This window comes from Carica papaya, chromosome 7 (genome assembly GCF_054855325.1).
Source record: "Carica papaya isolate Zhongbai chromosome 7, ASM5485532v1, whole genome shotgun sequence".
NCBI lineage: Eukaryota > Viridiplantae > Streptophyta > Magnoliopsida > Brassicales > Caricaceae > Carica > Carica papaya.
This window is the reverse complement of record NC_142315.1, coordinates 26,673,851-26,685,862: the sequence shown is the minus strand read 5'-3', so window position 1 is coordinate 26,685,862 and position 12,012 is coordinate 26,673,851. Positions and strand designations below refer to the sequence as shown.

Below are 12,012 nucleotides of genomic sequence, written 5' to 3'. Positions count from 1 at the left end.
GAGGGAGGAGATGTCGTGTGATTACGAATGGAGGTTGGCAGAGGGAACCACGGGAGGAGAGTGAGGTGATCTCAGAATTTGAGGGTGGAGTATCTAAAGTAGGCTGTGGAGGGGGAGAGAATGAGAGATTTGGAAGTGAGGTAAATATGTATAAGGGAAGAAGTAGTGTGTGTAGACGTAGAAAGTTTTGGGAGGAGAAAAGGGAGGTCGTAGACCATGGAAATGAAGTGTCGGAATGGAGGTGTGGGGGTGTCTCAGTGTAGGACGAGGGGATGTGTGGGGTAGCTGTGTGGTGTGAGGGTATGGGTCGTATATAGGTTGGTATAGCTGCTGTAAATTTGGTAGTTGGCAAGTGAACGTTACAGGTGTGGGTATGTTGAGTGTTAGTGCGTGCTTTATGGGGAGATGGATGTAGTTTAGGTACACAGGTTAAAAGTATAAGAAAGCTTCAAGATAAGGTTGGGGAGTGAGGACAGGATGATGTTGTGTTGGGTCGGTAGCATCGGGGGACGCCGATATTGGTTGTCGCTACCTAGGAAAAGTAAGTTGATCAACGATGGTGGTGATGGTCGGGAGACTCCGACGAGAATGGATTTGGTCGCCGATATTGGTGACGGTAAAGGATGGTATTTGTGTGTGTGTGAGTGACCTATTAGGGGTGGGGTCGAGAGATAGGCGGTTTATTAGTGGCCACCGATATTGGTGACGGGTGTGAATATTTGTACGCTTGGGGTGACGTTGGGGGGTGGTCACACATGGTATACATGGTATTTAGGATACTGGAGTACGTTTTAGTCCTGCGTAGTCCTATAGTGATGACAAGGTAGGCTTAGGTTGGGTGATGGGGTACATATAAAAATACTGGATTTCATATTTAATGCATATCATAATTGTAACTTAATTTTTACTGTACTGAGTTATATGAACTCACCCTCTATTGTTCACAGATGATGTAGGGATGGAGTCGGGATCGGAGTTGCTGGTTTCCGAGCCTAGAGTATAGAGCAATAGAATAAGGATCTTTGTGGACAGATTGAATGTGTAAAAGTTGGTAGTATAGTTGATAGTATGTCTGTTGATAGTGTATACGGCTGTATTTCACGTGATGTTATATGTGTGATTGCCGGTCTATCTTAACTCTGAACAATAGATTGTGACGATGTTTCTATGTGCATACCTGCCTTGAAACGAAATTTTTGTATTTGATCATGGATTTGTGGTAAACTACACCATTACAAATAAAAAAAAAAACGGGGCGTTACATACGTTTACTATAAAATCGCCAAAACTTAATTTAAAAAGTGGAGATAGTCTAAAGTTTAAATTGCTAACTATTATTTGGTTGACATTTCTCCTTTCTACTCATGATGATAACTATCATTTTTTTTAATAAAAAAATTTATTTTCAGTTTGTAAAAACTGGACTAAATATACCCCTTGTTTCTAGCTATTAAAAGGAAATGAAAAAAAAAAAGGCAGCGTGAGGATGGAATTTTCTTTTATATTTAATTGAATATGGCCTCGCTATTTCCACTAGAGAAGCAAAAAAAGAAGATATGCATGTACAGACTTAGGACAATATAGTATATATGAGTAATTATAGCATCTTAGATAAATATAGATATATTGTAGCGGTCCGAACTCTCGTTTAGAGTCCTTATTGCATGGACGTAATAAAATAATAAAATAATTTAAAAAATATAATCCTATGCAGCAGTCTAAATTAAAAGTACATTTCTTACAATATTTGATCTAATTATCTCATCTTTACGAGACGTGTCTAATATCCAAATATAAACTTGCAACAAACAAAATAAATAATTTTAAATTTTTATTAAAGTAAATTAAATAAACAATCTAATAATTTTTTCACTGCTCAGGAGCGTGATCCTGAGTATTCTAATCTAAAAAAAATAAATAATGAATAGAGTGAGCTAACGCACTCAATAAGTAAGTATCATCAAATAATAGAGTAATCATATCTAAGTTGGTATAAAAACATAACTTTTCTCTTGCAATTGTCTCACACATTTAATGTGACAGCCTGAACTCTGATCCAAAATTCTGACTGTATACACACCATATCATAACAAAAGGATCTATAGTAGTACTTTGCGCAGTAATTTTAAAATAATAAAAAGTATATCTCTTGCATGATTAGCTTAAAATATCTAATACCCGTAAGACATATCTAAACTTTAAAATAAAAACTCACTAAAAATGAAACGATTAATATTAAGTACTGTTTGAATTGAAATAAAAATTAAACGATCTCCTAACAAGTCTTTTACTGTTCAGGAGTAGGGTTCTGAGTATCTTGATCTGAAATAGATGAATAATAAGTAGGGTGAGCTTAATATGCTCAATAAGTGTATAAGTACCAACAAATAATAGAATAATTTGTCCAAATTAGTGGAAAACATAAAACTGCCGACGAAGACAGTTCAAAATACTTTTATCTTTAATTCAAAAAATACATGATATCTACACCCTAATTCATTTACTAAATCTTATAAATCAGTTTATTCAGTAAATATTCAGAATATATTATTTCAGTATCATAGTTTAGGGCATCTATAGTTTCATAAATAGTATGATTCAGTATTCAGTATCACAATTTAAATAATAAGTAGTTCAATAGATATTAATTCAGTATTTCAGTATTATAAACTTCACTCATGACTTCCTATTCTTTTCTATCAGTATATATCTTATTAAAAATAGTTTCACCGTGCGATACTGCTTCTGCCGACATCAACGAGAACAGTAAGGATCCTCTCTACCACGTGAATATATTACAACTCAATTCACAGTTCACAATTTACAGTACATAATATATAGTTCACTGTTCTTATTGCTTCACCATGTTTAGCTAAAGCCGTATCCACGGATAGGATTCACCACAGTCATACACCAAAAGGCTATACACACACCCATACCTCAGTGATACTGGTCAAATAGATTTTCTCATCTTTTAAAGATTTTTATGTTATTCTCTTATTAATTGGATTCATCACTAGATGACCTACTCAGACATGCACCTACTTATATATCATATATATTATATATTAACATGCCTGCACAATAAGTACAATATATATATTTTATACGCACAACTATCGACTCAAATAAATATATATATATATATATATTTATAAACATGCAACATATACAATATGAATATACTGGTATATTTACACAAGGCATATATGTATTCTATAAGTAGACATATACAAGTTGTTCACTTATACATACACACGTTACACAACCTACAATTATACATATATATATGCGTCACACATACCTATAACTTGATAACTAGCATGCATAAAATCTATATATACATACAATTAACAATATAAATACATAATTATACGTCATAAACAACATCATGTAGATTTCTAATCATATACAATTGCACACATGCGAATATAATGAGTTTGCAGAACTCGTGGTAGAAAACTTAAACAGTTTACAAAACTTATAAACAATTTATTTTAACGAAAAATAAGTTTCATAAAAATATGAGGGGCCTCTGAATTAGACTAACCCAATCCTTTACCTAACGTCTGATTGGGAAAAATATGTCAAGATTACTACTAGTTTGTGTCTACAGCCGCCGTTAAACCTTCACTGCCACTTGATTAATTTTTTCGTTCACAATTGCATAACATGCGTATTAAACGACAAGTGATTTTTAGAAACCAACCCAACAAAAATTATTTTTACCTTGGGCACGCGATCCTGTTCGCTGGAGTCGCCACGCACCACCACCCATGTGCTCCTGGTTCACCATGCGCCACTGCCGAGGTGCCACCTGTCGCCTCACGCGCGGCCACCAGAACTGGCACGTGCCATCAGAACTACCCATGCATTGTCATGCTTCTATTGAAAATCATCATAGAACGAGCAACGCACCCAGATTTGGCTCGGATATGACAAAATCGCAACAAAAAAATGTGTGAATGCGTGGAACCGCACCTGGCCACCGTCGCGGTACACATTCTTCTCTACACCCTGTCGTGCGTTAACTGTCTTCGGCCTTCTAATTATGGGCCTCCTACCGTACCACACGCTGCACACACCAAACCTACCTCAATGCCAGTTTGCTATGTTACCTCTCGTTCTCTATCTCTCTTTTTCTCTCTTCACGACTCACTTACTCTCTCTACTCGTTTGACTATATTTCTCTTCCTTCTTCTTGATTTCTTTTTTTTTTAATAGGTAGGAGGACAGAGAGCCCTGCACACCTCTTTTTTCTTCTTCTTCGGCGTGCGGGTCCTGGCTTCTTCTTCGTCTTCTTTGACGGCCAGAGGCATATACGCCTTTGGTTACCCTTTTTTTTTTTCTATCACCAAAATGACGTCGTTTTGATACTTTCAAAACGACATCATTTTCACCTCATTCTCTTTTTTCTTTCTTCATACCAAAACGACGTCGTTTTTTGGGGTTTCCGAAAACGACATCATTTTGCCTTTTCCTGCTTCTAAGAAGCAAATGGGTTGCGGAGTTGTTATAAATTTAACAAATTACTTTTCAGGTCAGGAATATAAAAGATATTTGATATAGTCTCCATATTATTTTCTTTCGTACTAATTTGAACATCATCCTTTCTCATCACACTGACTTTAGAATGATCACCAAAATTCAATTAAAATTGAAAATCTTTATTTAAACAAGAGAAAAATGACTTACTGCTGCACATATGATTGTCGTATTTTGTGTCCAAATACTAGATAGTGATAGTAGTATTATTCAAAAAATTCTATCTATGAATTCAGATTATAGAAGGATTGAATTCTTGATCTTTGTACTATATGCTATATGTGTCTACATAGATATTAGTTTACTACCCATAAATATATGAACGATATTGTATATATGAAAGATAATAGTCTGTTGACTGTAGTTGGGACTAGTATTGTCAAATTAAAAATATTTGATAGTGTTATTAGAACTATTGAGTGTTGGTATATTCTTCAAATGAAGAGGAATCTGATTTCTCCTTTTATATTACCGTCTCAAGTTATAAATATCATACAAATAATGATATTCAAATGTGTAAAGGCTTCAAAGTACTCATGAAAGGATGTTTGGAATTTGGATTGTATGTTCTTCAAGAAAGTACAATTTCAGGAGAAGTTGTTACAACATTGAAAACAATAATCGGAATCAGTTGTAGCATCTGCGTATAAGTCATTTAAGTGACAAGGAATTATTTATTTTGAGCAGACAGAGTTTGTTGAACGAATATAAACAAGGAGTCACAGGTTTTTATGAAGATTGTCTATTTGGCAAGCAAACCGGGATGAAGTTTAATAAAAGGGCAGTGCACAAGACTAAAGGTAAATTGGATTATATTCATTATGATTTACGTGGTCCATACAATGTTCCCTCTAAGAGTAGTATCAGGTATTTTATGATATTGATTGATGATTACACTGAAAAGATTTGAGTGTAGTTTTTTAAGTCCAATTATGAAGCCTTTTCAATATTTGTTAGATGGAAGATCGTGATTCAAAAGCATCTAGAGGAAGATCGAGTGTTTCAAGATTAATAATGGGTGTGAATTTTGCAATCATGTTTTTGATAACTTCTGCATTACAAAAAATCTAGTGAGACACTGCACTTGTGTTGGGACACCACAGTAGAATGATATCGTAGAACACATAAATTGTAACGCCCCATAACATGAAATGAAGTAAATTATAAATTAAGTGCAGAAGCGAATTAATAGTATTAGGGTTTACTTTTCTTACACAATAATTCTGAATACCCAATAGAACTATGAGAATGACCATTCTAAAGTAACAACTAATAATTAAGGAAATAAATGAAAAATAAACAGACTGAACATCTTATTCGCAACTCTCTTGTGGATCAAGATCTGGATCTTGATCCTCTTGACCTAAAATGCTTAATGAAAAAGTGAGCTACACTAGCTCAATAAGAATGTCACACTACTCACTGATACAAAAATGAAGGTTGGTAAAAATCATGAAAATAACTAATGAAGCTCTTATTTTAAGTAAATTCATTTATTATAAGTAAAATAATTTATTGTACACTTAACGTAGCGAAATTTTCAAAACTGACCTATAGAGGCAATGACACAAACAATCTCATAATCTTATGTACAATTAACCAGAATAACAACCTATTTTTTATCTGCCTACTAGTATCCATGGAGGTTCATAGTGATGTTCTCACTACGCGTGAACCCATATTCAACCTTTTTAATGAATTGGTCGTCCCCATACCCCGTCTGGTATGAGCACCAAAGTACCAATCCTCCATGCCTCATCCGGTATTAGGCAACATTCACGGTAGGGTTCTCTATGTACCCAGTCCGTCCACCATCTCCCAGGATATCCAATAAGACTATCATTCATTCGCTCACATAATCAAACCATTTCCCATTTATATTTAATTTCTAGTTTTATAACTGAACTGTAAATCACGCAAAACAAGCAATACATGCATCAAGAAAACATAACTATATCATCATACGAACTCCAGTATAATATTATGCATTTGAAACAGTAAGATCAATCAAACAGAATCAACAGTGAATAATAACCGGTTCCGACTCCATTAGTAACCCGTGATTAATTATCAAGATTTTTTAAATTATATCAAATACCACATTATTTATAATTAAATTTTAATTTCATAATAGGGAATAGGCTGATGGATTCTTACTCGAATCGATGTCCGAAATGCTAAATTTTTAGCTGCGCCTACTAGCGATCCCTGGTTTTCCTGAATTTTTCTTCGAAAATTAAAACACGCTCCAAGTACCTAGAAATACCTTAAAAATCTAAAATCGATATTAGAAACTCTTTCTGGCCAATTCTAGGATTCCGGCACGACATCGTCGCAGTATTCCTGCGACAGCACCATCGCCTGCGGTAACAGTTTGCCTAAAACGGCCAATTTCATCTAGTTTATGTCGTTTTTACCCAATTTTGTACTCATACCTACGAGAAAACACATCAATGGGCCTCGGTTGGCCAAAAAAAGTCAAAAAACAGAAGTTACCGGTGGTGAAGTTTTTCGGTCTGGCGGCTCCGCCGGCTCACCTTCGCAGTTGGGCATTTTTCTTCGATCAACCTATGTAAAACAAAATGGTGAATACAATGATGAAAAAATTACACGAAACGAAAATCGAAAAGGGCCTCATCGGAGGTGATTTTTTATTTTTCCCGCGGCGGCGCATCGAACTTTACCCACAGTTTTCGGCTCATCTGCCGGTACTTTTGCTCTAATTTGGCCATGTGGGTGTTTAAAATTGAATTTCGAGTGAATGAAATTTTTTTTATCTCTTTTGGCTGTCGGAGGTGGCTCCGGCACAGCGGCAGGCGACGTTTGGCTCCGTTCCTGGCGACTAGTTCTTCTTCTCTGGCGGGGGGTTCAGTGGATAGAGTTAGAATTTGGTGTGAGGTGAAGTATTTATACACGTCTTCTTTTAATCTAGATTGTCTATTGCGTTTGATCTAAACCGTCCAATCGCGTTTAAATACGAAATGAATATAGACCGTTCATCGCGATTTTATATGGACCGTCCGATTGCATTTAAAGAGAAAACAGATCTGGACTGTCCACACGCGCGGGAATAAATCTAGATCGTCCGATCGCGGTCACGCAGATTACCAGCATGGCTTTCCACGTGGCACCACGCCACCGTGCCTTGCCACGCGGAGCGCTCTACTTCATCGAGACTGCTGGCTGGGCGTCTTACGTGGCATATTTTTTTTAAATTATGTTTTGACCCTTAGTTTTCGATTTTTTTTCAAAAATATCACCAAAATGTAAAATTTCACTCATTTTTCTCACAATTCTTTTCAATTTCATCTTCTACCTATTTTCTCCTAATTTTTACATCAAATAAAATTTATAAATTAAAAAATAAATTTTTATACATTAATTTTAAATTTATTTAAAATTAATTAAGGGTATTTCATAAATAGGGAATTGTGTGATAAAACACGAAGCATGTTGTCTCATTCAGGTTGTGAACATTACTTGTTATTTGATTAATGGATCTTCATCCACAACTATTAAGTTCAAAGCTCCTTTTGAGGTATGCTATGCTTGACCAGCTAATTACTCTCAGTTGAGAATGTTTAGTTGTTATGTTTATACTCATGTAAGGAATGGTAAACTTGAGGCGAGGACAAAAACATACATATGTTTGGGGAATATAAGAGAAAAACTCTCGTAATCTCTCTATATATAAGTTTTCTAACCTATTAATGATATTCTATCTTTTGATTATTGTGTAAAACTTTACTTTTGGTCTTATCCGTATATGTAGGTACACTGTTGAATTATATTAAATCTTATGTTATTCTTTTTATATTTTTACTTTATTATGATTGTGTGTGATTTAGAGATTAATTCTCCATCAACCTTTTTTATAATATCAACCATTGAGTTACCTTGTCCATGATAACATCATCATAGTACATCTGTAAAATAATAAGATACAATGGCTGAGCACTTTCCCACTTTAATGGATTCCTCATAGAGCTTCATAATCAATGTACTTTCAAAGGCAAAGTAAATTATTTGTGTGTATATATGTTTATCTTTGGCCCCATGACGAAAAAAAATAAGGAAGTGCCTATACAAAGATAAATGCTTTTAAAATATACTTGTCTTAATTGGGAACAACAGCTGCTAATCTGGCTTTTAACTCTTTTCTTAGGATTTTGCCTGATGGAGCTTTAGGAATGGAATCCGTGAAGAAAACTCGAGCAAGTCTCTTGTAAAACACAACCTGCATGTATAATTATCATCCGTTAAGTCTATTATGATCAATACCCTATTCTCTCTCTCTCTCTCTCTCTCTATATATATATATATATATATGTATGTATATAGTAACAATTACCTGCTTTGAAATATATTCTCTGATTTCATCTTCAACAATCTTGGAACCACTTGATCTAACCACAAATGCAACAGGAACCTCTCCTGCAGTCTCATCTTTCATGCTGAAAAATGAGAACTCCCATATTCATTAAATTATTAAAAAGTGAATTAATTAATTAATAATGTTGTATCCATATAGAATATACATGTGTATACATTGAAGTGGTGGACATACGGGATAACTGCGGCATCAGAAATATCAGGGTGTGCAATCAACAAAGACTCGAGCTCAGCCGGAGCCACTTGGAATCCTTTATACTTAATCAGTTCCTTCAATCTATCAACGATGAAAACCTCATCGTCATCATCGATGTATCCCACATCGCCTGTGTGTAACCATCCATCTTTGTCTACCGTTCTCTTTGTCGCCTCCTCGTCGTTAAGGTAACCTGCCCAAACTCCACCACATCTCTCTTATCTTATTTTAATTTTTCAGTTATTCGAGTACTGGATTTTCTTTTGCACGTGCGTATAGACATATATATATGTTTTATGTGGTAGACATCTTTTGCCCCTAATTTATGCAGTGACACTATCTCATATTTATTGCTGGGCCTGGCTTTGTCGGTGTTTTCAATCAATAATTAAATCAAATTTAATGTAAAATGATAATTAATATTTTCAATTGAGATATAAAATTAATCAAATGTTAAAAAAATATTTTGAAGACTAATCTTAACACAGCGTGAAGTTTAGGGAGAGAGATTAGTTAAAACTAACCTTTAATGATCTGGGCACCTCTAATGCAAATCTCTCCGGCTTGATTTGGAGGAAGGGAAAGTCCGGTTTCAGGGTCAACGATTTTCATCTCCGCATTTCTTACGACGGTCCCGCACGCACCGGATTTCACCTCAAAGGGTTCCTTTGCAAATGCAAGGCACATTGATAGTGCACCAGCCTCTGTCATACCATATCCCTACATGTATGCCAACCCATCGGCTAAATTATAAATATCATATATAATATAATTTCCTAACAAATATATAAAAGAACACATAATATGATTTTGAATTCTTAATTTTTAATAAGAGAAAAAATGTACTAAAACATTATTAATGGTAATATTATCCACATACTTTGAATATATAAATTGCAAGGCACATTGAAGATATGAAGGGGAACCAATAACGTCGGTAGGTGTCAGATTCATTTAAGTCACTAACCTAAGAAATGTGTGGATTGGTGGACGATGACGAATCATACAACAAGTCCACAAGAAATTAACTAATGTTTAGTGTTCCCACGTGACTCGATGTTATAATTATAATAATTCTTGAAATTTTGTTGGCATTATTATTTAATGTTAGAATGATTTGGTGTTCCTCTTAAAAATAACAAAATCGATTGAATAAATATATTCAAAATTCTAATTTTTATTGAAATACAGAACTAAAATGGTAATAAATTCCTAGTTTACGACCATCCTCATTTTATCAGGTAAATAAATCAAAATTTGTCAATTAAAATAAATATAACTTCAATAGTCATAAATTAAAGATTAAAATAAGCCTGCGCATACGCACCTGTCCAAGTTTGGCATTAGGAAGCTTGGTTCTAACAGCATCCTCAAGCTTCTTCCCCAGCGGAGCAGCGCCGGATATAATCATCCTGATCGACGACAGGTCATACTTCCCAACGTCTGGGCTCTTCGCGATCGCCAGAACGATCGGCGGGACTAACGGAGCCACCGTCACCCTGTGTTTCTCCACCAGTTCCATCAACCTCAAGATCTCAAACTTCTTCATTATGAGTATCGCCGCCCCCACTCTAAACGCACACAGCATCAACGAGTTCAGCGCGTATATATGGAACAACGGCAAAACGCACAGCAGTACATCCTTCTCGGTAAAGTAGAGGTTCGGGTTCTCCCCGTCAACCTGCTGGGCGACGTTGGTCACCAGCCCCCTGTGTGTTAACATCACCCCTTTCGGCAACCCCGTCGTCCCCGACGAGAACGGTAGAGCCACGACATCATCTGGGTTTATCTTCACAGCCGGAATTTCTGTCTCGTCGGCACCGGAAAGCTCGGAGAAAGGCAAACAATCATCCGCCTCCAGCTCGTCGACGGTCACTATTTTTACCCCATGGTTCTTGGCGAAATTCCTCACTTTTTCTACGTAGGAGGATTGGGTAATCACCAGCTTGGTGTTCGACGCCGTCGCCTGCTTGGCCACCTCTGACGAGGTGAAGAAAGGGTTCGCAGTGGTGGTGATGGCGCCGAGATACGACGCTCCCATGAACGCGAAGACGAATTCCGGCGAGTTTTGGAGTAAGAGCATGATCACGTCGCCTTGTTTGATGCCAAGCTTGTGCAGACCGGCAGCAACTTTTCTCGCGGTGAGCTCGGCTTCGCCGTGCGTAAAGACCTTACCGTCGGCGCCGTTGATAATGGACGGGCGATCTTTGAATTTGGAAATGTTCTCAAAGCAGTATGTGTGAAGAGGGAGGTGGTTTGGGATGTAAATATCGGGGAGTTTTGATCGGAAAATGCACTCGGGTTGCTCCCGGTGGTTTTTGTCCTCCATCGGAGAAAGAGCAGGAGCTGCCAAGAAGGGGAAGTGAGAGTCTGATTTCTGTTTGTTTGACTATTCTAGTCAGTGACAACTGGTTGCTAGGTGACAATTGAGTTTATATATACATAAATATATATTTCATTTTGAGATATTTGTGAGGGGAACCTGAATTAATTAGAAGAAACTTTTTTAGTTGAAATATATATATATATATACATATATAGTTCCTAACTTAATTAATTACCGTAAAAACATCATTCTTGTTTTTTACTATAGTAAAAGTTACATAGCAGCTGACTCAATTCCTGATCCTTTCCATTGAAAAGGCAGGACAAGACCATTCATTTACAAAAGCAATTAATGAAATAAGTATATCACCAACTAACACTTTAAAACTCGTTATTTCCACTGGAAAAACAAAAATGCATATATAGATTTAGGACATATGTGAGTAATTATAACATCTTAGAATTAAAACTTTTAAAATCTAATTAGTTTATTTAAAATTTATATCCAAAAAATAAATTTAATACACCCATTACGTTTGTAAAATATGTCAACT

General features: G+C 35.8%; 1 protein-coding gene across 2 annotated transcripts; it reads right to left on the bottom strand.

The window, feature by feature from the left end:
- Positions 1–8,479: 8,479 nt before the first annotated feature.
- Positions 8,480–11,578, bottom strand: LOC110811113 (4-coumarate--CoA ligase CCL1-like). Of its 2 annotated transcripts, none has more exons than XR_002539080.2 (5): positions 10,461–11,578; positions 9,658–9,853; positions 9,094–9,326; positions 8,897–8,999; positions 8,480–8,782 (listed from the first exon to the last, which is right to left on the bottom strand). XR_002539080.2 is itself a non-coding variant. In XM_022037496.2 (5 exons), exons 1-5 carry the CDS (start codon positions 11,460–11,462, stop codon positions 8,663–8,665), a joined length of 1,635 nt encoding a protein of 544 aa, XP_021893188.2. In that variant the 5' UTR covers positions 11,463–11,574; the 3' UTR covers positions 8,480–8,662. The 2 variants fall into 2 exon arrangements, 1 of the variants encoding a protein (XP_021893188.2); XM_022037496.2 differs by having other exon boundaries at positions 9,113–9,326; positions 10,461–11,574.
- Between the last annotated feature and the right edge of the window lie 434 nt (positions 11,579–12,012).